At 43.3% G+C, this 26312-nt stretch overlaps 1 protein-coding gene across 1 annotated transcript in view; it reads right to left on the reverse strand.

Annotated features, from left to right (window-relative positions):
- Positions 1 to 26312, reverse strand: part of OCA2 (OCA2 melanosomal transmembrane protein) — a 198186-nt gene that overhangs the window by 152101 nt on the left and 19773 nt on the right. Inside the window, exons 2-8 of the mRNA XM_040969948.1 lie at positions 20609 to 20707; positions 18644 to 18832; positions 16026 to 16083; positions 15305 to 15377; positions 8123 to 8283; positions 4990 to 5069; positions 3159 to 3312 (exon numbers count right to left, since the gene is read on the reverse strand). Coding sequence (XP_040825882.1) covers positions 3159 to 3312; positions 4990 to 5069; positions 8123 to 8283; positions 15305 to 15377; positions 16026 to 16083; positions 18644 to 18832; positions 20609 to 20707 — 814 coding nt within the window. The remainder of the gene's footprint in view (positions 1 to 3158; positions 3313 to 4989; positions 5070 to 8122; positions 8284 to 15304; positions 15378 to 16025; positions 16084 to 18643; positions 18833 to 20608; positions 20708 to 26312) is intronic.

The raw sequence follows: 26312 nt of genomic DNA on the forward strand, positions 1-26312 counted from the left end.
CCATTGGACCCAGCTGTTCCACTTCCAGATTTACACCCAAAGAAAATGAAATCAGATTATCAATGACATACCTGCACTTGGCATGTTTAATGCTGAACTCTGCACAACAGTCAGAACAAGGAATCAGTAGAAGTATGGTTCCGCCAATGTGGCATATATACACAATGAGTTATTGTTCAGCCATTTAAAAATTAAATCCTATCACTTGAAGTAAAATGGGTATGACTGGAGAACATCATACTAAGTCAACACTGAATAAACAACTACTTCATATTCTCACTCATATGTGGAAGCTGCAAAGATTTACCTGAAAGAACAAATAGGAATTGCTGGTGGCCAACAAGGATAATGGGGACAGAAATAGAGGGAAATTCAAATATTGGTTTCCAAATTAATTTTTAAAAATAATTGAAATCCATCACACAAGAAATTGTCAGAGTTTGGTGCAATGGCTTAGTGGCTAAATCCTTGCCTTGCACATGCCAAGCTCCCAGATGTGTGCCAGTTCCCTTCCAGCTCTCTGCTTGTGGCCTAGGAAAGCAGTCAAGGATGGCCCAAAACCTTGGGATCCTACCCCCCCCCCCCGCGTGGGAAACCTGGAAGAAGATCCTGGCTCCTGGCTTCGGACTGGCTCAGCTCCAGCCATTGTGACCACCTGGGGCATAAACCAATGGATGGAAGATCTTTCTCTGTCTCTCCTTCTCTGTAAATCTGCCTTTCCAATAAAAAAAATATTTTACAAAAAATTAGAAATTACCAGAGTTGGTAGAAATGTGTGTTATGAAAAACCTACAGGTGGATTTCCAAAGTTTTTTGCACCAAAATAAACTTACCGTTTAACTCCATTTTTCCACAAATTTTCTGAAGTATGCACTTATAATAAGATAGCACGGATAAGCTCTGGTATTCTATAACATGGTAGTTAACCATAGCTCACAACAACAGGCTTTTATTCATTTTACAAAAAAACTAAAGAGAGTTTAAAGACCACCAAAATAAAGAAATAATGATAGATAAATTCAATTACTCTAACACAATCATTAAACATGTATAACATATGAATTATCTCAGTATGTCACAAATATATGCAATCTTACGTATGAACAAAAATATTTTAATTGACATAGCACCATGTTTTTAATGAATAAATATATAATTGATTAAAATAGACTGCATTAAATCCATAATTTCAAAATGATACTTGGGGGGAAAAAGAGAACAAAACTAAATAAACTAAGTAGATACCACTGGAGGTTGCTAAGGCAATAATTCCCAACTATAAAACTGATCATTAAAGAAAAATATCTGATTTTGTGTCTGGCATGAACTGTTTCGCATTAACAAAATTAGATGAGAGGAAGTTCTTCAATACAGAATGGCTCATTTACAAACACAGATGGAATGATACAAAGTCCACTATAAATGCTAATGAAACAAGGAATCAAAGGATAGGCCCTGGTGGCTACCAAAACCACCAGCAGAAAGATGACAGGAAGCTTGACAACAAGCAAGCGGGGCAGTCACTACCTCCACTCACTGAGCATCTCCTGAAACCCTGAAGGTGGATGTGACATTCACCTGCACATCTGGGATGTGTGTGAGCCCCAAAACCAAACCTGCAGGGGATAAGGTGATAAATTAATACCGTGAGGACCCCCTCAGCCCAACCTAGGCTGCATGATAGCCATTCCACAGAGCAGAAGAGCTTTCAACAAGCTGATGGTGCAGGAAAGAAGTAATCTTGTCTCAGATTGCCATCCTTGGCAGGGCCTGTCCCAGGACTGGTTGACTTCTGAGTACTTACCTTTTAGAATGTTCCAGAATGTGACAATTTATAAGGTTGCTTTACAGCGCTGAGCCAGTGCACTTTGCTGTGCTAGCATGCCTAAACATTAAAATGTAATTTATGGAAAATATCGACTTTCCTTCTGAGAGGCTGGGATTCTGTAGGCTGAGGATGCCTTTCTGACAAGCCGCAACCCAATCTTTGAGTCTCAAGCAGGAATGCCTGAGAGAAACCCTGCACAGATCTCACCCCCTGTGCTGCTGGAAGCAGGAAGGGATGTCCTGTGCAAGCCTCCTGAGAAAAGAGACCTTTCAGAAGCCTGCTCCTGGAGCCCTGCTGGCTCAACTCCACAGCCCCAGTGCACAGCCCAGAGGGCAGCTGTCTGTGGGCCGGTGTTCTTGTGGTGAATTGCAGAGAATGTGGGCAGTCATGGAAGCCCCCCGAAACAGTGAGACTGTTGACTACAAAGGAAATTAGATCGTGGATATAGAGAATAAATCTGTTCTAGAACAAAAGAGATACAGCAATATAACAACCGAAGCTTGGAGTGAACCCAATTACCACTGGCTCCCTGATTTAATGGAAACCACCTTTCTCAGCAAGTGAACTTGACCACCACAGCCCAAGTCAGGGAAATTTCCTGGCCATTCCTCCTACCACAGTATTTCTTTATGCCTCAGCTCCATCTCTCAAAGACATACTTCTTCAGGGTCAAACCATCTACTAACCTACCATGCTCCAAGGACTGAGCCCACATTCCCAACAACATGCAACAGTAAAGTTTAGTTTCAGTGTTAAGTCAATAGTAGTTCTCCCTTGCCCAGGAAGTAACTGCCCTTTGCTCCGTGCTATGAACAAGATATACCCATACTTAAAGTTTACCATCAACTTAACAGGCATCCTTGGAAATGCCCTTAAGCCAGCTGGTAAATGCACAGTCAATGCTTTCCCACAGGTGGCCTGAGGGATTCTGTTTCCCATTCACCCCCAGAAGCAGGAAGGGACTAGATGAACAGGCTCATCACACAGAAGAAGATCTAGAGACTCAAGGAGTTCACAACTTGTCTCCTCATGACCACTCCTACAGATCACACTTGGGGGTAAGTACAACACAACAGAGAGAGCCAGGCACACTCCATTTTCTCAGGGTCTTTGTTTGTTGGTCTGCCCACAACTCATCACTGTATATGCCAATAACCAAGATTCGGTAAACATTCCTGTGTACCTCCATTGGCAACCCACAATGAGGGGCCGGCTAACTTTCAGAAATTATATTATTCTCATTTAATTAAGTGGTGGACTGGGCCCAGTCAGAGCATCTAACAAGTTAAAATACTACTACAGGTACAATGGCATCAAGTACGGAAGTTACCTCAAATATAATCAGCCCATAGACACCTGCAAGGATGGCTGCAGCGACAGTCACTTGTGCTTCAATGCTTGCACGGAGGTACTGATGTGCCAGCAGAAGAGGAACCACCTGGGTCTGCTGCAGGGCAGCCCGAATGCTGATGGAAACAGTCTCCCTGCAGAATGAAGCAAAGACCTTACAGCTGGCAAAGGAAACAATCTTGGGTCGACAATTAGTGGCATTCGCCCATGTCCTTTCTAGCACCAGTCATCCATAGCCATAACCAGAGCCCACGTGGATCCATGATTCAACCCAATGCCTGATGTCACAGACAAAACATGCAATTAGACACAAGACACAGCCTCTCTGTGTCCAAGCCTGGCCCTTGACGGTGCCATTCCAGTCATTAACGAGAACAGAGGTAGCACAGCTGAGTTTAGCACTTAATCTCCTAGCTTCCTCATCACCTACAAACCAGATTACTTTACCTGCAATGCCAACTATTTAAACTTCAGTCTCTGATATCGGAGAAAAGCATCACAAGCAAGGAGCCTGAAAATCATGAAGAGTTTGAGGCATGCTGAAACAGATGCTCTTTTTTGAAAGGTCGATTGGTAACTGTAAAAGTTACTATCGCGTGTGTGGAGGAGTGACCATTCCTCAGCCCTACCACACACACACAGAATGACTTCCACTCAATCCAATGGTACTGGCACTTTTACAGGTGACTGAGTCAAAGTCCCATTCACGTGAAGGATCAGAGGAGGTCATCACTTATAAGTCAAGGACAGAAGCCTCCGAAGAAACCAACACTGCCAATGCTTTCATCTTGGGCTCCCAGCTTTTCAAATTGTGACAAAATGTACGCCTGACATTCAAGCCACCCTGGCTAAGGGCCTCTGTTATGATAGTGGACTAAGACATGAGAACCGACTGAATATGAAATGTTGTTTTACAAAGAGAGAGATGAGGACCAGTGTTGTGATGCAGTTAAGCAACTACCTGTGATACTGGCATCGCATATGGGTGCCAATTCGCATTTCCACTGCTACACTCTTGATCCAGCTCCCTGCTTGTGTACTTGGGAAAGCATCTCTTTCTATCTCCAGCTTTCCCTCTTTCTATAACTCAACCTTTCAAATAAGCAATTCTTTTAAAAGTATAGAAAGAGAACAGGAATCCTCTATTGTTTCATATGGCATCATGGTATTAAGAAAATCAGAATATCAACTAAAATGCATCAATGGCTTCAAGCTGGATCTTAAAACCAACCCTGATCTGCCTTGGCACATTTGGCTGTAATGCCCTGCCACAGTCGTTGAGTCCACTGTCAACACAGCATGTGTGCTTTGACCAAGCAACAAAACCAACCTGGGACTATTTGTGACAGACTTGGAATCCTATAAATCAAGTTTTCAGGTGACTGCAACTTTTGGAGATGTTGAAAGTGTCTCACAAATTTGCTGTCAATCATATGTTCACAGTATTTGGAGGTAAAACCTTGGGGTGGCACTTAGAATTAAATGGAGCCACAAGCGCCCAAGTGAGGCCCATGTTGGCATTAGAGGCTTTGTGAGAAGAGAAGGGAAACCCAACCTAGTAAGTTTGCTCTCTTTCACCACACAATGCCCTCTGCCACACGATGACAGTGAGATGGGCTTAACTAGATGCCAAGCAGATATCATCACCATGCGCTAGGATGTCTCAACCTCCAGAACAGTATCCAAAATAAATCCCAATTCCTTATAAATCACTCAGACTTGGGTATTGTGTTACAGAAACATAAAGCATAGCAGAACAGTGAGTCCTATCCAACAAATTCGTCCCAGATCTAATTCAGCTAAGAACCTACCTGCTCAAAATCTCAAAGGTCCTGCTCACCGTGGAGTGCTCACTTCCTGGATTTAAAAATATCGTCCAGTTGTGAATTATCTGCAAAAGTTAGAGCATAACATCATGGTCAGGCTTTTCACGTGAAAGTCGTCTGAGATCCAGTGCCACTCAGTTTTGGTATTTAGTAGAAGATAAAATGACAAAGAGATGAACAATGATACATTTTTTTGTGAGTTCCCACACCTCTGAGATTGGGAGCTAATACAGGTTGTGTGGAACTGGAAATTTCCACAGGGCTTTGTTTCAGTGGGCAAAGTAATAGAAAAATATGGATACAGAATTAGGGTACACAGTCATGAGAACAAAAACATAAATACAGTTGCCTCTCAGAGTCTGCTGAGACTGATTCCAGACACCCCACAGGAAGATATCAAAATCTAAAGACATTCAAGTTCCTTATACTGATATAAAATAGTATAGTGCAGAATGGTCTTTAGCCTAGTGGTTAAAATGCCTGCAGCCCACATTAGGGTACCTGGGTTCAGTTCCTAGCTTCAGCTGATGATTCTAGCTTCCTGCTATCACAGGCCCTTGGGCGCAATGGTAATAACTCAGGTAACTGGGTTCCTGTCATCCACATGGAAGACCTGGATTGTGATCCTGGCTCAGGACTCTGGCATTAGCCCATGTGCAGCTTCCGCAGGGATTTAAGAAGTGAGCTAGCTCATTCTTTTTCTCTCTCCTAAATATAAAAAATAATGTTTAACTGGTATGATATTTGCATACAGCCTACATATATACCTACCCATACATTTTGAATTATTTATAAATTAAATGCAAATGCTATATAAAGTTATATCACATTAATCATAAGCAAAAATGCCTATCTGTGTGCATTAAAGATGCCATTGTTTCTAACATTTTCTGTGTGTGGCTGAATTTGTGAATGCAAAATCCGTGGATATCAAAGTCTTGTGAACTTAGAATAGCCTTTTGAGCCCACTAAGGCAACTTTCAAGAAATACTTCTATAGAGTAGCTTCCTACTTGCAAGCTATGGGCAACAAATCCATTCCCAGAAAACTCTCCACAACCTGTGTCTCAGAAGCTTCTGCAAGGGAGAGCCCCAAAGATGAGGCTTCCTTTTCCCCACGTGGTCTTGTCCCCAAGCTGGGGTAATGGAGAACCACCAAGTGTGTGTGACTCAAGAGCGTAGAGCAGGAGTGGGAGAGGAGACTTGCGCAGAGGGCAAGTTTGGCAAACAGTGGAAGGACCTTTCAGTGACAGAGTACAATTCTTGTCCACAAATCACAAAGGCAATTGGAAATAAGGACTCTGAAATTGGCTAAAGCAGATGAGTGCGTGCATGGGAGAACAACTCTCTTAAAATGCTTCATTGTTTAGGTAAAGAGCCTATTCAAAAAATCATTTAGTAAAGTCTCTTGTGTTCTTTGTGTTTCTGGAGATGAATTTGTACATGGGCACTTTAGGTGAGTCAACATGTTATAAAGGGTCTTCCCACGAGAACAGGGAAACTCAATCTAGCTCTTTGATTTTGAGTTATAAATATGCATGTGCTGAAAAGGCAACTAGACATGAAGAATTAGCTCTCAACTGTTCTACAGCATAATAAGGTGACTACAATCAACTATTTGATATATTTCAAACTAACTAGAAAAATCAAAAGGTTCTCAACATATAGGAATGATGAGTGTTAAGCAAAATGAAAATGCTAACCATCTTAATTTGATGATTATATGTGTCTAATTATATTGTACCAAATATGGAGCATTATTGTGTATCAATTTAAAATGTCTTTAATTATAAAAACAAAGATAAAAGACTGGGTAAGTTCCCTCTTTCCTTCACACAGGACTCACAGACACAATGTAGATGGAAGCATGCCCTCCTTGTTGATTATCAGCTTGACAGTGGGCTGTGCACATCACTTAGGGACACCAGGCTTACAGCCTATGACTGTGCCAGAGCAACCAGTTTAGAACACTGATGCTATACAGGTCACTGTCAAGGAAACTGCATCCTTCTTTCATAATTAGACTTTTGCTCTGTGAATCATTCTCTGTATAACAGGAAAATGAGAGAAATGTGTTAATTCATCAGATGCTCCATTTCAGATGACATGGCCATACAAGCAAGGTTTTCATCTACAGGTTATTGTTTGGGAAACATGAACTAGACATATGACTTCCATGCAGAAGTCACCATGATAACCTCATAGAGTCACCATGGCCAAAACTCAGGGGGATGGTCAGGCTGAAAGGAGAAGGGCCATGCCTTTCTGTGGAGACGCCAGGCTGTCACAGCACTCACCACTGCTGGCCTTCCTTGCAGTGTGCAGGCTGCCCTCACAGGATGTAAACCGAAGGACTTGGCTCTCAGAGATGAGACTAAGCACAAGCCTGTTGACACAGATGTAGAAACTTGGGGATTCTGGGCACAGTCTTAAATAGTGTTCAAAACCCAAGAGAACTATGGTGTTGATGTGTCTTCTATTCCATGAGGAAGGCTCAGATCTTTTCTTTTTTAAATTATTTATTTTAAAAGAATTACATAGAAGCAGAATGAGATAGAGACAGACAGAGAGACTTCATTCCCGAGATGACTCTAGGCCAAGTAGCAGCCAGGAGCTTCATCTGGGTCTCCCACATAGGTGCCAGGAGCCCAGACACCTGGGCCATCTTCCACTGCTTTTCCCAAGACATTAGCATGAAGCTAGATCAGAGGTGGAGCAGCCAGGACAAGAACTTGCATCCAAAGGGGATGCCAGCATTGTATACAATGGTTTTACTAATATACCACAATGTTGGCTCCAAGACCCAGATTTAATTGTGCCTTATCAGCAACAAACTAATTTCAAATTCATAAAGCTTCCCTCAATGGCCCAGCAAAATGGTTTTGAATAAAGAACTTACAAGCCCGATTCAACTGAAATGTCAAGAGTTTTATAAATGACTTAGAGAAAGGGGAATTAGAAAATTTCAAAGGCAAGGCAAAAGATAAGCGTCAGTGGATTTACTAATAATGGTGTCACTGCCTGATAGCTCCCCATCAAATCCATTCAAGAGGAAACTCAATTTAGAATAAGATGAAATGAAATTTTACCATTCCTTTCAAACAACTTAAAAACGTAACCTGCTGTGGCCGCCGCCGTCTGGAGCTCAGAGAATCCTCCTGGGTCACCTCCACCACAACATGCTCTTCTCTTCCTGGACGACTTGGCCCACCAGCTGTCAGGGACCCTGCCAGATCTACCTGGAGTAGCGTGGAATCAAGACGGCTGCTGAGATTCACGGCTAAGAGCGAGTCAAGGTAAACCACGAAGCAAAGAATGGAATCAACACTCACCCACCCCTACCAGACAGCACATCAAGCAAAGCATATTTGGGGGTCTCTTCCAGATTACTTCTTATCTCTTCAGCCTCTCCTACACACGTAGTTGGTTTTGTATTATTTGATCCTATTTAGGATTCTCTACTTGAAGGTCCAGGTGGTGTCTTCCCAGCCCTGTTATCATGTCTGATCCTATTTCTTGAAACCATCACAACTTCCTACCCAACTGCCCAAATCCAGGAGGAGCAGTGGGTAGGATGCTCGCATGAATGAACTGATGAACTAATCTATATCCACACACAAATCCTAAGCTGTTGATCTTTGTTTAAAAGGTGAAAAGTCCCCAAAATAATTGAAAACATGAGCTCCAAAGTTGGCAAAGTCAGTGACATCCATTGTGGTGAATGGGTAGAAATTCCTTCAGGTATGTGAAAAGCTCTTGACCGGGAAAGATGTGCCATGAAAAGAAGTTATCGCCCTCACAATGTCCTCCCATTGTACTTACACCCCCAAGGCAGCCCCTGCTCCTTAACTCCTTTGTCCCCACATACACAGGTTGCACAAACGCAGGATATGCTCTAGGTCCTGCTCTCTGCTTTGCCTGACTGTTAGAGTCTCTGACCTCTGCTAACATGCCTTGGGTATGACAAGTGTCTAGCAATGACATCAGCCCTACACGGGTGGCCTATCCACTCATTTTGTTCCAGAAAAGTGTAATAGACAGGAAAAATAGATATCACAATTGCTCATGCTCTTCATGGGGTTTAGGATGATTATATAACCAATTGCTTTGTCCTTTCTTAAATCCCTAAAAGAAACAGATGGTTTATGGAGCTAACTTAGGAAGGAGGCAGCATCTCACCATTGCTAGTCTTCCTGTAGGATTTGCACTGTATGCTGTGAAAGGGTCAAACAGTGACAAACTCATTTCATTGCTTTGTTCGTCTCACAAAAATGTACAACAGCATTCTAGTACAGTGTGTTATCAGCCCTGTTGACCACTTAAAAACCCAGAATTGGCAGCCCACTCCAGAACTCAGGTGATTAGACCCATCCTGTGTGATACTCAGGGTCCAAACAACAACTGGACAACGAAAGGCACACATACCACAAAATGTACTAAGAAAAGGCCCAAAGAGACACCTGTGGACATTCCTGTCCTAGTCTTTCCCCAAAAGAGATTCAAGAGAAACGTGCTAAAAGATTGAACTTCAAAGACCTTACAGTCACTAAGGAGATGGAGCATCGCCACCTAGAGGCTACTATTAGAAGAGCAGCGAGCTTCTTCCTCTGGCATACAAGGGCTTCCAAAGCATATACTGTACAACCAGGGTGATATATTTAGAACAAGACCTTTGTCCTCAGAGGGAGAGACAACCAGGTAACAAAACGCCCAAGGACCAGCTATTCAGATGCAGTGCACAAAAAAACCCAAGGGACATAAGCCTGTGCACACATCCACTCTTGCTTTCTTCTCATTCTTCCAGATACTAAATTGCAGCTGACGGTTCAAAGCACGCCCTGATTTTCTAGTACCAGAAGTGACTTCCAGGTCCCAGTAAATAGGAGTTGGGGAGGGGGGGTCCCATGGGGGGGTCCCACCCTCTCTGCCATCCTTGATGCTTTCTGACCACATTAGACTGTTGCTGATTCCCTGGGTCATTTCAATGCCTCTCTCTAGAATGGCAGTATTGCCTCAAACGCCCTTCCCCATGTCTGGAGAGCCTACATTCCTTCTCTTGTGCCATCACACTCACAGTACCATATTCCCAAGTTTCTCCCTGTTGCCTGCATGTCTGCTCAAGCCGACCGTACTGCTCCCTCCCGCGTTCTGGTGAGGGTTGTGAACACCCTGACACAGTGTTTACTCACGTCATGCTGCACTTTGCTTTAGATTTTCCTCCTCCATTGGTCCAGCTCCTCAGAGAAAAGAACTATATCTTTTCCCCATAGCAGATGTCCCAAATCAGTGTCTGTTAGCCGGTACCTATTTGTTATAACCTCATCCTTGAAGTACTGTTAACGCGAGCCAGAGTGCTGGCCAGATCAGTGTACAGGGGAGTAGAAAGAAAACTACTTCCCACCCCTTGTCTACAGGGGAGTAGAAAGAAAACTACTTCCCACCCCTTGTCACAGAACCAGTCTTTCTTCCCCTCCCATTGGCCAAATCTGACCCACTGTTGGAGACTTAATTCTAGACCTCTTCCATGAGTCTTCCTTGCACTCTGAGTTCCTGGCGCATCACACCTTGGCCGTCCTGTATGATCACTTCCGCTGCTCCGATACTACTTCCCAGTCAGGAAGTCACCCAGCAGGTTCCTCGTGTCATGAAGAAAAACATGTGAGAGTGGAATAGAGAAGAACAGAGCGTGCCACTGCCAGGAACAGGACAAGTCCGAGAACCTGCAGAGCACTTCTATTCACATCCAACACTTACCCTTCAGAAACACCAGACTGGACTCGCTTCACTCCTACAAGTACGTCCCTCCTTGGCAAAAACTCAGATCCCTCAGAGACCTTGTCTGGACTACACTTTCATCTTGACCTTCTTGAAATTTCATCAATAAATCCTCTGATTCTTGATACTCATTCAAGTTCCCTTTTGTGTGTTAACCTGACTGAACTACAGGAAACCCGTAGATCTGGTGAAACATTATTACTAGGCAAGCCTATGAAGGCGTCTCCAGAACAGATTAGCATCTGAACATGGAAGCTCTTCCTTCCCCAGTGCAGCTGACCATTCTCCTTCCTATTCAAGGTACAAATAGAATAAAAGGAAGAATAAAGAATTTTCACTAACATATGTTTCTATCTATCTATGTATCTATCTATCTATCTCTCCTCCTCTCTCTCCCTTGACTACTGGTCTCCTGACCTAGACATTTCTAGTTCTCAGGACTTCAAATTCGCATAAAATCTATACTACTGACTCTGATACTTAAATTAACTGCTGATTTCTGCATCTCCACAATTATGTAAACCAATACCTTATAATAAATCTCTTTCTACATGTGGGGATACTTCAAAAAGTTCATGGAGGGGCTGGACCATGGCTCAACAGGCTAATTCTCCAACTTCAAGCACCAGCATCCCATATGGATGCCAGCTCGTGTCCTGGATGCTCAGCTTCCAATCCAGCTCCTTACTTATGGCCTGGGAAAACAGTGAGGATGGCTTAAGTCTTTGAGACCCTGTGCCCATGTAAAAGTGCCAGAAGAAGCACCTGTCTCCTGGCTTTGAATCCCCTCAGCACCGGCCACTGCAGCCATTTAGGGAGTAAACCAATGGATGGAGGATCTTTCTCTGTCTCTCCACCCTTATAAATCTGTCTTGCAAATAAAAATAAACAAATCTTTTTTAAAAAAAATTTATGGAACATAGGAATATAAAGGTAATCATAGCTACTGTAGAATACAATACATTTCTGGAATATTCTAAGAGGCTTTGGAGGACAATGAGGAAAAAGAGAAACCTACTACTACTGACAAGATCCAAAGCATGCTATCCCAAAACATGACACCTTGCCTAATGAATATTTTCATCTAAGGAATGGTAGACACAGGAAGGACAATGAGCCTCCCTCATTCCCCTGAAGTTTCCATAAGATCCTCATGTGAGCAAAGCATCCCTATACCTGGAAAAAGGGTGCATCAATAGCTGTGCAGACAAAGGGCACTGTGCATAGTACAGGACCCTGTCTATATCCTTTTGCATCATCACTTGGCTTTCTGACCCCACTCTTTCATCAACCCTGGTAAGAAATCACTCAGGTTTAATTTTTCCCTTAGGTCTTCACTTCCTTACAAAGTCTCCTGAGTCAGCCAAAACTTACACTAAATAAATTGCTGTATTTTCCTTTACTAATACGTCTTCTGTTACTCTAATTTTACAGGGCTCCAGCTAGATAACCCAGGCAGGCAGGAGGAAAGACTGTTTCCCCCCCCTACACAGACCGTAGTGTTTCCTTGATATTTTCTGGTAGCCCAGATTGCCATATTAGCTTTGATGAGAAATCAGTCACAATGGAAGGGAAAGGAAAGGGGAACAGGAAGAGGAGGGAAAGGAAGCACACCGAAAAGAATGGAAAAGGCAGATGTGGAGGAGAGGACAGGAGGAATGGAGGGAAGAAGAATGAAGGAGGGTAAAGAGGAAGAAAGGGTGAGTAAATAAGGGTTAGCTGGCCTCTGCTCATTTGCCTAATCAATTGGGAGCCTTTGACAGCTGCCCCACCACCACCACCAGACAAAAACTCAGGAACAAAGAACGTTAGGTACCTGCAATTACAGACTTCTAAAATTAACCCCACAATTAAGGAGCTAGCACAGCACAACTATTCCAAGGAGACACCGATGTTCACAAGGCAAAGGAAGCTTCGTTGTTACCCAGCTGGAGTGCTGCTGTTTGCAAAAGCATTGCCTGTCTCAACAGTCATCACCAGTGGCCATTGAGCAGACACCATGCAAGGGTCCAGCCTTCGGTCAAGTAGGCCCAGCACAGGGATCTTCGCTCAGATGATGTCCTGCAGACTGGCTGGTCTTTCACAGCCATCCCTGGATCTGCGTCTGCTCAGGTTTACAGTCAAGGACTGTTTCTGACAATCAGCTGCAAAGACCGGATCCACCTCTCCCTGCAGCACTTTGCCTCTGGGAGCATCCAGAAAAGTCCCCCACACCAGTTCCTACCTACTCCCTAAGCAGGCCCAAGGCTGGTAGCTTTTACAAACCTCCAGGGCAGGTTCTCAGCCCAGGACTTTGAGTAATCCATCAGGATACTGGGCATCCTTCTGAGGGTCATGTGAGAAATTAGAATCAGTACACAGTTGCACAACCTCCCTGCCTTTGTGCCTCTTTCCATCTCTCCTTCCAAACACGCAGGCATTCAGGGAGCTGGTCACCCTGGCTGCCAAAAAAGTGAGATCTCTCCATTGACTGTTGGGACATACTCAGGCCATCTGCTCCTGGGCTGGGCCTACAACACTCAGTCTGCTTGGGAAGGAACTTTGCCGAATGATGCAGACTAAAAGTGATCCAGTGAGGTTGATGGCGGGATGTGTGGAGGATTTCTGTAAGCTCCCAGGTGTTCCTATGTTACCAGGCCATGCTTCCCTGGGATTCCATCTAACAGACAAGATTGTGAGTGTTGCAGTTGCCCCAGGCTGCTCCACTCAGGGCTCTAAATATGTCATCAGCTTCCTCCATTCCCTCCGCAACTCAGCCAGGACTCATTGAAAACAGTTTTATAAAAGGACCTAACCTCTCCCCTCAGGTTCTTAGGCTGGACATAGCAACAGGTTATAACCACCTGCCGGAAAATCAGCTAAAGGGAGGTCAGCGTTCACGTCCTGGTTCCATGAGGAAGCCAATGCTTGGAGAAAACTTCAGAGTGGGATTGGGGAAAAGGAGGAGAACAAGTTTTAATTTTCCTAACCTGTAGAGAAGACACAGTGGCAGAGTCACAACTAAGAGAGGCCACACACATTAAAACCAAAGAGCTGTGCAGCTCTCTCACAGGGAGACAGCTCTTCAACCAAAGCTCAGGCACAATTTTAGGCTGGTGTGCAAACCTGAGCATGCGCTTGAGTGGATAAGACAGTTTTTGCCTTGTGGCTGACTCTGAGTAACTGAAACTACAAAAAATGAAAACCATGGATAATATAGGACTAGTATAAACAGATCATATCAGGATCCCCTCCCCATCACCCTTCACCTTCCCAGGACCTGCCCCATTTGCCTTTTCCAGAACACAGAACAGAGCTAGGAGCTCTGGGGGACCCAGGCCCAGGCATTTGAACCTACATGTGCATTCTCAGAAAGGCTCCACACCTCCAGTCTCAGCCAGGATAGACAGAAACCTGGGAAGGCATCCCTTTACCAGAAAAGTCTGGGCAAGAACAAATAAATTGACATCTCATTCCTTATAACAAAAGGAAGTGGCAGGGGAAAATAATGAGGTCAAGAGTGACACAAATGAAGAAATAGGGTCTGGTTCTGCCCCCCTGCTTCTACAGAAGCAGGAAAGATTAAATCAAGAAGTCTTGAAACTATCCAAAATCAATGAGAGGCCATTGAAAGTCGTGGTTGTGGAAGAGAGGGTTCACATCCTAGGAGCTCTTACTCCTGGGCACCTACCAGTTGGGGAGGCAGCTGCAGTCATTGATACACTTTATCGAAACCCACCTCCTCCAACATCTCCAAAAAGAAAGAAAAAAACTTTCACTTGGCTGAGAAGCACAGTAGATTCAGTAGCCTGAAGGTACAGTGAAAATCCTGCAACTGAGGGGAAGCAAGAGGGAAAAAAGTAGCTCTATCCCAGCGTGAGGGGTTAGAACAGAGCAAAGCCTAGCAGACAGCTGGCAGGAGGCCCAGCCATTCCAAGTATCTGGTGTACCAGAGGTTACCATGGAAACCACAAGCTTCAAGACAGCCAGGTTCAAACAAGATTTACATAAACCCCCAACTACTGCCTGCAGAAGTTAAGGTATGCTCATCTATTAGCTTAAAAACCACTGACCTCAATATCTTCTATACTATACAGCTTCTGATTTGAATTTTAAAAAATCAAGGCATACAAATAAGCAAGAGAAACAAAACAAAGACAGAAAGCAATCATCAATAGGAGAAAAACAATGACTATGAGGCAAAGACAACAGAAATCACCCAAGACAAGATTCAAAATGACAGTGGTGGGGAGAATGACACTCTGGAGTATGGAGTATCCTAACTAGGATGGGCAACTCGGCATGCTACCTTCCGTGGCATTTTAATACCAACCACCCAACTGCACTATCTCCCCAGAACTCCCCTCTCCTTCTGTTTCATTGCCCTGCATCTATTCAAACATGCTGGAGACACACAATATGCACAACAGGAAAGGGAATGGCCTATGCTTCATCCTTCTGCTGAGCTGTAATACTTCTTGACTGTCTCTTTGACTTGCAAATCTCGATCAGGAGCGACTGACCATCTCCATCTGTATTTTGGATACAGTAGCTTTCCAGTGGTGACACAGCCAACAACTGCCAGAACTTCCCTTGATCTGGATACAGGCTGAATAAAATCTATAACAAACAGAAACATTTAATGATATATTGGCAATATGAGAACAATGGGACTTAAATAATTTTGATTACAGTTAAAAATAGAGCTGTGATGTATGATTTATTTACCTCAAATTCCTCATCTTACTGTGAATTGTTTTTATTAAATATTCTGATGCTACATTTAGCTATAACATGTCTTGATTATTGATATGTATGAATTTTAAAGATTAAATACTTGAAGTTACATTATCAAAGGTACATCAGTGTGATTTTCCATACTGAAGAGTAGAAGAAACCAACCTCAATGATGGTTGTAGCACCTGCTTGTAAAATTTGCAAAGAACTTCATATACCATCAGAAAGCCAATTCAGTTGAGAGAAACAGACACAGCAGTCACACAAAACCCTGTGCAGATATACATGTGTTCAGCCCCATTTCCTGAGACTAAAGACAGGCTTCCCAAACAGCCTTCTGCAGCCTTCCACCTTCACACACCCTCAGCATCTTCCAAGAAAGGAAGCCTCAAGTGAAGAGGCTCAAACACATCTCTACTTAGATGCTCATGTCATCCAGCTCAATGTACCTAGGGGGCTGCGCCCACCCAGAGAAGTCCACAGGACTTTCACTGACTTAGAAGTAGGACCGGGGACAACCCCAATACTCACAGAGCACAACACCACAAAGACAAACAGGCCTGTGATTTTCAGCCACCTCATACAGCACCTGCAAGAGAAAAGGCAGTCCCTAAGTGGTACAGGGCAATGGTCCTGTTTGCACATGCCTAGTCTTGTCAACCCTAGACAACTTTATAAAGCCTTGAGCATGTGTTTAAAATTCTGTCCATAACTTGCTATGAAGGGGGACACTGGTCACTAATAAAACTACTGCCTTATCTAAAGGATCTTGTGGACTTACAGCGGTAAACAAAGTTAACCCTCATGCCTACACATGCATTCTTGGCAGGAAAGGCAATGTTCAACATTTGGGACTCTTCACAGACCCTTGAAAGTGCTCTAGATTCCTTGAAACAAGTAAATTGAATGCCTTTTCTCTACTTTCCAATGCATATTCATTTTTTCCCATAAGTTTTCTAGAAGGTAGGAATGTTGACAACACCAAATAATAAATATAATAACCTAAAAAAGAAAATTCAACAGTATGATTAGCTGTACTAGCACTTTGTCTTTTAAGAATTCCATGGGAAATAGCTCAAACACTGAGTCCCCACTGACGACTTCTGAAGTCACCCTTCTCAACGGCCCCCAAAATCTGTTTGAACCTGGCCCCTGGCCTGCCTGCTGGGGTCTCTTCCACCACTCCCACCTCTCTGACTCTTAGACCCATGAGTCAGAGAAGATATCCATGGGGCCTTAGACCCACTGCAGCCCTTCCATCTCCTCTCTCTCAGAAGCCAGAGTCCACTGAGCTCAGGCCCCCATAGGACAGCAGGCTGCTCTGAGAAGGAAGGGGCTGGGAGGAGAGGAGTTCCTCTGTCCCCCTGGGACATTTGTAGACTAATAAAAGAAGGTCTATGCTGGGACATGTTAAGTTCTGTTCAACACTGTTCACAGAACTTAGTTAAGTTCTAGCCATCTCTGAAAACCTTTTTTTCCTGTTCCTTTTTCAAGCAGTAAAATCTTATTTGTAATCCGCTAGATTTAATGAATTTGATGAATAATCATTTCATGCTTCCAAATTATGATTCAACAGTACCTACTTAAATAAGAATCAAAATGACATTTCTTTTTAGAGCATGAAGCATTAATTGAGCTGCTCCAAATACAGATTTCTTTCTATATTACTGCCCTACACAGCAGAAATGACAATTCAAATTAAACTATTTCTTACTAGCTCCTTCACTGACCATGCATAGTGTTTTCTAAATGCAAGGAGTGGTGCTAGAGTCCTATAGTTCAGTGCATGGTCAAGACAGACATTTCATGAATCACAGAAGGCACATCACTAGGTATACAATTTCCAATGTACTTGGTTCCATTTTCCCATGTGGCAAGATAACTGGTGACATGGCATCCTCTGAGACCGTTAACCACCCAGTAGAGAAAGATATGAACAGGGTCAGAATTAACCATCTTGATGACCTATGAGACCAGATTCCCAGTTAGATGTTTTCATATAATTACATTCAGGTTCATCAGCCCAATATTTACTGCACCTGTGAGAAGGACAGAGACCAGTCAGATGGTGGGAAGAGGCATCTCCATGGTCAAGCAGCTGAGGGGGAAACCAGGGCCAAAATGCTGTCCCTTGGCTTAGCTCAAACACAGTGTGACCTTGCGCAAAATCTTCACCCCTCTCTAAATCCCAGGGTTGTTGGCAGAGGTGATACTTGGCAGGGCTTTGAAAGTCTCTGAGCACAGATAGGTGTATTCAGTCTGCCTTACTATGTGTTTTTAGTTCACACTGTCCCTCTAACATGCTGATACAATGACACTAATTCCTGGTAGGTGCATAGTGCTTTTTTACCTATTTTTGGGCTTTCACACATATCATGTTAGTCTAAGCCTGTGGAAGGCCATGGAGCAGGGAGGAATCAGGCAACTGGAGACAGGCACATACTCAGGCCTGACCTTACCACAGGCCTTCTATTACTCCAGGAAAGATCCAGAATGGAGTCCCACTCTGTCCTCTCTCCAGAGCTTTGTCCTCTCCTTGGAGACACTGCTATCAGTTGCTCCAAAAGAACCACTGCTCTAAATAAATGTGTGTGTGGAAGAGTGCTCAGGCCCACTCATAAATCAGCAAAGGACCCTGGGTCCCTACACACAGGTGTTCCTTTCATTTTCTGCTAATACAAACATGCCCTTGGTCTCATGCATAGTCAACCTTAAACTCCAGGGTTCCATGCACAAGAAAGCAAGGCATCCCTCGGGTTGTGCCATGTACTAAATCGAAACCTTCCTTAATATCTACAAAGATGATACCAAATTCTAAAACGCCACAGAGATTCCTGAAGTAGTCTGACTCTGAAAACCGAATGACCATGAAGATCCCAACCACACACTCAGAAAAATGAGGGCAGGTATGGGTAAGTTAGCTGTAGGATTCAGCTTGCTCACAGCCCTATAGACTCCATACCAATTTGTAGAACTACCTTAAAGGTCTTCCAAGCCTTGGGAAAAGGTAGATAACCTTGAAAGAAATGTGCAACCCAGCCTCATGTGAACAACCTTCACCCTCAGCTTCTCTCTGTCAGTTTAAGCACTGGTAGGACCAATCCCAGGACAAGTGGCACTGCTGGCGCTAGCATGCCTGGTCCTCCTACCTGAGCCTCGAGATGTGGGATCTCAGTGGCGCATTATACAGAAGCTCCTCCTTCTCTGAGGATGCAGATGTAGACAGCCCCACCACCTCTCTGCCCAGCAGGTACCGACGGTCCCACTCGGCCGAGCTGTTGTCCCAGGAATCGGCAGTGGTGACGAACTCTGGGTGATAAAGCGGCATGCACAGTGACCTGGAAAGCAAAAACTTTGAGCTTATTTGTCCTGAAGCAGCTTCTCCAAAACAACACTTGTCCGTGGTGACAGTGAAGTCTCACGGAGTTAGTACAGTCTTTAAAAGGACCTCGGTGCAATGCTCTCTAGCACTGGTGGCGATGGAGCTGGGGACTAAGAACTCTCCTAAGACTGCTCACGTTTTCAAAGTCCACCGTGAGAAACATCAGTCTTTTCCGAGATTGGGACTTTCTGAAGAAGCTGCTTCAGGCTCAGCCAAGATCCTCACTCATCACAGTACTTGCTTTCTCCTTAAACATGCTAGCGCTGTCAGGACCCGGAGCTGTGATGCTGGGCCTGAAGCAGAGTAGTGCAAGGTTTTCCTTAGGTGCATACATATCTTTCTGTAATGGAACTTTAAGGAAGTTTTTCTGGCTTTCTCACACAACATCCAGGGGGACACAAGCAGGAATGGAGAGCATTGGTGCCTCAAAAATAGGTCCCAAGTTTAGAAGAACAAATCAATGAATCAAAATTTCATCAAAATTACAGCTAGACATTTTTCTGTCTATTTTTTTGATCCCCTGAGCTTCACAGCAATCTCTTCAGGAGAGAGGCACTTGACTCTATAAAGGTGGTACCAAAACTGGAATGCTTACATTTTGCATGAGATACTCATGGAATCACGATATGGGCACTGATAATAGCTGTGATCTAGCGGTATTATCCATAAGAAACAAGTGTTGCCTCTTGAACCCACCGAACTCAACATATCATGAGTCTCCTGAAGATGTGTCACTACTTTAGAATGGCTCACAACAATGTAAAAATTCTAATCTACTCAGAAGGAGAAGCCCAGAGTCACAAATCGAGTTTCCAATGAATTTCAAGTTTTAAACTGTCTCAGACCTTAACAATTAGCCAAGTAACTCGATGGAAAACATTAAGGAGATAGATGTGCTAAGCGCTTGTTTTCAGTTACCCACTAGGAGATACTGCCAAAATCCAGTATCTCCACATACAGAAGTTTTAAGCAATGGGTTCCCAGGAATGCTTCAGAGAACACCCATCACCCATCACTGAGCTTGCAGTGTACAGGAGCCAGGAGATATTGAGAGGGTGGCCTGGACTTCAGGAAGCTTGTTTGCAGAAACTAACAAAAGTGAGGCTGAAAGTCTGAGCCAAATGCTTAATCCCAAAAGGAGTGTCTGCAAATCAACCTCAAGTCTACCTTGCTCAGGCAATTCCAGAATCACAAAGATTTTTCCACAAAAAAAAAAAGAAAGAAAACTTTCAACCTTACAGGAAATAGAATTATCTCATGACTCATACATACAAAGTTTCTCAACTTGGTCAGTACTGGCATTGATGCTGGCTAATGCTGTACCATGGAGACAGTCCTGTACTGTGTAGAATGCACAGCAGCATCAGCACCCTCTACTTTTTTTATGACAGTAACACCCTCCCCAGTATAACTACAAATGTCTTCAAACATTTATCACCTCTAGACGAGACAGCCCATTCTGATGAGACATCTGACAGAGCTATGTGCACTTATGTATGTACAAGTATGCTATGTGATCAATGCAGGATTCCACTCAAGGCCATATGGAAGTTCAAAAGCTACACAATATAACCATGAATCATGAATCATCTACTACCATGAATCATCAATGACTTGGCAGAAATCAATAAGTCAGAATAAAATGTATATCTCGGGAAGTGATTCTATAGCATAAATGCCAACGGAAATGCTCAAACATGTCTTAATTTTACAAGAAGAGGAAAAGTCTCACCCTTTCTCTGGTGCAGAATTCCTCAGCAAAGGAGTGTTTTCTGTAGAACAATGGTCTTTTGATCTGGCATTGAAGAGCTGGGGCATGGGAGTATGAGACCTGAAAAAAAGATAGGCAGGGAAATGAGTTCACCAACCCAAAAGTGATATGTCCCAGTGATGGAAAACTAGATACAAGAAGGTACACCAGCAAATCCAGCACACATGCTTCACGTGCATTTTGTAAAGAGCTGGAGTTTCGTGTGAGATACCTAAATTAGCTCTGCTCCCAGATTGAACCAAAGTGAAGTTCAACCAGCGTGAAAACACCATGCAGAATCCCACGTAGGAGACCAACAGGACCCGTATTTTAAGGCTCACTGTAGTAACAAAAGTAGATTCCAGCCACCTTAACTATCCCAGGCAGAGCTGCCCACGGAAGAAGTTCTCAGAGTCTCATGGTAACTTTCATGAAGAAACTACAAAACGTTTGTTGAAAGACGGAATTCAGGATAAGTTGATTTTGGTGCAAAAACTTTGAAACCCATGCATAGTTTTTTCATATTATATGTTTCACCTTAATTGTTTTTGAAAACCCTTCATATCACCCAAATCAGGAGCTTTCAAGAAGGAAACACTTGCACAGGCACACAAAGGCCACCATATATTTATGACTACCCTCATTAAAGTATACATACTGTTGAAAAACAGTTTTTCAAGAGAAATTACAAATTGCACAAGCAGAAACAATTTTTATTCCTACTTATTGGAAATAGATCATTTTATTTGCTGGGATATAGCACAGCTCAGGCCACACTGAAATATTTCAGATGTCAACGTAGATTAGAAAAACATAACAAAGAAGAAAGTTTATGGGAAAACACTTCTGCCCACTTTCCCTGTGTCATGCAAGCATTCATTAGTAACATCAACTTACTATTGACTGTGGCCTCTGGAGGAGTAAGACTAGGGTCTCATCTCCTCTAACCGCCACATGATTCAAGAAAATCAGAAGAGGGGTTTGGGACCAGTAGTCGTCTCCTGGATGCCTTCTCTAGGCAGCTCTATGTCAATCTCTACAGAGAACACAGATGACCAAGGGCTTTGTTCCTGGGGGCTTCAACAGGTAGGAGAGCGCAACATGGTGAGTAAGGAGCAGAGGTGCAAAGTGGACACCTTGACTTGAACAGATGAAGAAGGGGGTTGGGAAAACAAATTGTGACTTGGGGGGGGGGAGTGGTTAATAATGGGTATGCTGTTAGCTGCTCAAACTGGCCTAAATAATTGAATATTTTGTGCTTCATTCTCTTATTGTAAATCCAGAACAATATCTGGTACATTGATAAAGGTCTCAATGAGTAAATAAATATCCAGGCATTCTCTGCTGCTCCTTGGGGGAAGTTCATAGTGTAGTATTACCACTCTGAGCTTCAGTTTTCTAAGCTAAATAATATAGATTAAAAGAAAGTCATACGCCATGAAAAGAAAGGGAAACAAAGAAATGACACCTCAGTTTCATCATATTAAATAAGTGGAAAACATGTAGCCTGAATATTGACTCAATTATTTGCATAAGACTGTGTGCTTTTTATGCATGGGTCCCTGTTGCTTTTGCCTTGTGTTATTTGGTACTATACATGACACCCAGTTCAATGTAGGGATCCAGATGGGAAGCAGGGCTGCCGGGATTAGAACCAGCACCCGTATGGGATTCTGGCGTGTTCAAGGTGAAGACTTTAGCCACCAGGCCACCACTCCGGGCCTCAATGTAGGTTCTTAAGAAATACTTAATGAACAGCTTACACCCTAGCAGTCATGACTTATTTGCATGTCATTGTCCCTTTGATTCAACAGTTTATAAATTATTATAATGTTCTACAATAAATGGACCCTTTGAATAGTGAATCATGCTCAGGGGAGAAAAGGCACTTGGGCAACAGCATCTCAGAACAGCTCCCGGAGGCATCACAGCACCCAGTGTAGAGTGTTCATATTTTACCACTAAGGAGCAAGATCAGACACAGGAGCTGGGGCTATAGAGGTAATGGTGATGATCTAACACAAGAGCCCAGACCTGCAACTTATTGCAAGGAGTGGCACAAATGACTGCAAAGAACCAATACCAATTGCAATAAGTAAAATCGAACTGTAGACGTGGGGGGGACACAACTAGAATCCTGCCCTAAGGAGAACAATTTGCTAACCAGAAGAACGATGACCAGCAGCAAGAGACAGAGACACAATGAATAATCTGAAGACTCCCCTGCCAACCTCAGAGTTAACTGAGAAAGTCATTGAGAAAATGGGGGATACAGAGTTCAGAAAAACTTGTCATTAAGCTTCTTATCAACAATGAGAAGCACATAGAGGAGTTCAAGGAATTTAAGGAGCATGTCACACAGGAAAGAGCAACACTGAAACAAAATCAAGCCGAATTATTGGAAATGAAGGACGTGATAGAGCAAATTAAAACTTCACTGGAAAGTCTCAATAACAGAACAAAGAAGGCAGAAGTTTCAGAATTGAAAGATATTTCTTGTCACCATGGGGAAACAATAAAAAAGTTGGAAGCAAAGCTAGGTCAAACAAAAAAAAAAGTATTCAAGAATTAAGAGACCTATTAAAAGTCCAAATATAAGAGTTATGGGGGCCCGGCGCGGTGGCATAGTGGTTAAAGGTCCTCGCCTTGCACGCCCGGGATCCCATATGGGCGCCGGTTCTAATCCCGGCAGCCCCGCTTCCCTTCCAGCTCCCTGCCCTTGGCCCGGGAAAGCAGTCGAGGACAGCCCAAAGCTTTGGGAACCTGCACCCGCGTGGGAGACCCGGAAGAGGCTCCTGGCTTCGGATCAGCATAGTATCGGCCCGTTGCGCTCACTTGGGGAGTGAATCATCGGACGGAAGATCTTCCTCTCTGTCTCTCCTCTCTGTATATCCGCCTTTCCAATGAAAAAATAATAAAAATAAATCTTAGAAAAAAAAAAGAGTTATGGGAGTTCCAGAAAGTGCAGAAACAGAAGCTGGGATTGAAACTGAAATAATAAAGGAAAACTTACTCAATCTGGAGAAAGAATTGGAAAACAACATCCAGGAGGGGCACAAAACTCCCAATGGGGATGACCAAAAGCGATCTTCACCACAACACAAAGTAATCAAGTTCTCTTTAGTCAAACATAAGGGAAAGATCCTTAAATGTGGACGTGAAAAAAATCAATTGACATATAAAGGATACCAGTTAAATTCACATGAGACCTTTCACAGGAAACACTACAGACCAGAACAGAATGGAGCGACATATTCCAGATTCCAAAAGTAAAAACTTGTCAGCCCAGGATAACATGCCCAGCAAAGCTTTCCTTTATCTTTGAAAATGAATTAAAATTCTTCCACACTAAAGGAAAGTTTTTTAAAAAATGCCTCATCCAAACCTGCCCTACAAAAGATACTCCAAGATGTTCTCTGGACAGAGAAGAGGAATAGCAGCCACCAAAACCAAAGACAAATGCGAAGAACATCCCAGTAAAATGACAACACAAGACTAAATCAATGAACAACCATTGCTAAAATGGCAGGACCAAATTATCACCTATTTGTATTAACTGAATGTAAATGGATTAAACACATCAATCAAACATTGTAGATTAAAAAAAAAAAAAAAACCCATCTATTTGTTGCATACAGGAGACATATCTCACCAACAAAAATCAGCAGAGACTCTATCTCATGGGTTCTGATTTATTTTATTTTAGTTTAGTTTCATCTCTTCAAAACACTTTCTTATTATTAAATTCTTCACTTACTCAGGTCATACAGTAACATAATTTTCTTCAAGAAGGTTCTTGATTTTCTTTTTCATTTCTTCAGCGACACATTATTCATTCAGCAGTATGTTATTTAACTTCATAGGGTTTTAATTTCTTCTTTTCTTCCTGTTGTTGATTTTGTTTTGTGGTTTTTCATTTAAGGGGATGTATAGTACCTGTGCAATAGAGATTATCATATCCAGTAACATGTTGTTTAACTTCATGGTGTTGTTAATTTCCATTTTTCTTCCTGTTGTTGATTTTGTAGTGTGGCTTTTCATTTAAGAGGATGTATAGTAACTGTGTAATGGAGACTTTCATATCCAGATGTGAGGATACAATGTAGCATGCATCTCTACTTCCAGATCAAAGATGGACTCCCAATGAAACTGTTAAATAGACCTTGACAATAGGATGCTGGACTCTGCCATTGTCCGTGGTAGCAATAACGGATATACGACTTTTTATAGTAATAATATAGGGCAACTCAGTGGAAGGGGAGAGGGTTTAGGGAGAAGGAAAGGGAAATTCCAGGGCCTACGGAACTATATCATAAAATGATAATAATTTTAAAAGTAGCTACAATCGACTATTCTTTTAAGATTTTATTTATTTTTATTGGAAAGGCGGATATACAGAGAGGAGAGACAGCGAGGAAGATCTTCCATCCGATGATTCAATCCCCAAGCAGCCGCAACGGCTGGAGCTGATCCAATCCGAAACCAGGAGCCTCCTCCTGGTCTCCCACTCAGGTGCAGTGTCCCAAAAGTCTTGGGCCATCCTCGACTGCATTCCCAGGCCAAAAGCAGGGAGCTGGATGGGAAGGAGGGCCACCGGAATTAGAACCAGTGCCCTTATGGGATCCTGGGACATTCAAGGCAAGGACCTTAACCACTATGCTATCGTGCCGGGCCCACAATCAGCTATTCTTGACCAATGAGATAAAAGTCAGTCTCTGGAGAAAGCACAGTCTTCAACAGTGTTGCAAAAATTGGATCTCCAAAACCAAGTCACAGTGAGTCAGGCATCTAAATCTAAGACCTGGAACCATTGAATACTAGAGGAAAACATGGGGGAAGTCTGCATGACATCAGCTCCACACAGGCAAGCAATAAGACAGCTTAAAATCCACAGACATTTGCCTTATCTAAACTGTTTTCCAACAACTGATAAAGAAGTGTCCACTTGGATGCTACTTTTACCCCCAGTGATGGGACTGTGATCCAAGACCTTTCTGGAGGAAATTCAAGTCTGGCAGGAGCCTCCGAACGAGACTGGAAGCTGGGCCTCCTGGGCTTAGACCCCATCTCAGCTGTCTCAGCGGAGGATGGATTGGGATCCTGTCATGAACCAGATCTCACCAATGCCCCCATGGGATCCTACCACAGCCCTGGGGATGCAAACACCCCATTCTGCAGACAGATCAGCAAAACCAGGCAGGTGGATGCTGTGATAGGAGAGCCCTGACTGGGTAGCTGGCCCCGCCTCACTGAGCTGGAAAGCGTTCTCTGACCTGATCCCAGGCTAGCCAGTCCTCAAGGGCCAGGATCTTTCAGGCCACATTTCCTCAAAGCAAGCGCCCTGCTCAGCTGGCTCCGTTTCATTCTCCCTGTCTTTTCAGTAAACTTTCCCTTTGAGCTCAAGAGCCCAAGATTCCAACAGGCTTATAAAATCTCAAACGGCAGAGATACTGTGAATTCTACACCAGATGGACCCAATTAACTCCCCAGCTAACGTGACTGGGAAATGAAATAGCTCATTAGAAACATGTACACTACCAACTCTCACAGCTGCGTTCTAATTACAGTACAGTCACAGATAAAAAGTCACCAGGCCCTGACTGAGGGGCCATCCACAATCCTTCCAAAGCCAGAATCAAGCAGTGATCAACCTCCGTGTAACTGTGGGCTCGGTGGTCTCAGGGTT

The sequence above is a fragment of the Ochotona curzoniae genome, unplaced genomic scaffold (genome assembly GCF_017591425.1).
Source record: "Ochotona curzoniae isolate NIBS_2020 unplaced genomic scaffold, NIBS_Ocur_1.0 scaffold_4701, whole genome shotgun sequence".
NCBI classification, from domain to species: domain Eukaryota; kingdom Metazoa; phylum Chordata; class Mammalia; order Lagomorpha; family Ochotonidae; genus Ochotona; species Ochotona curzoniae.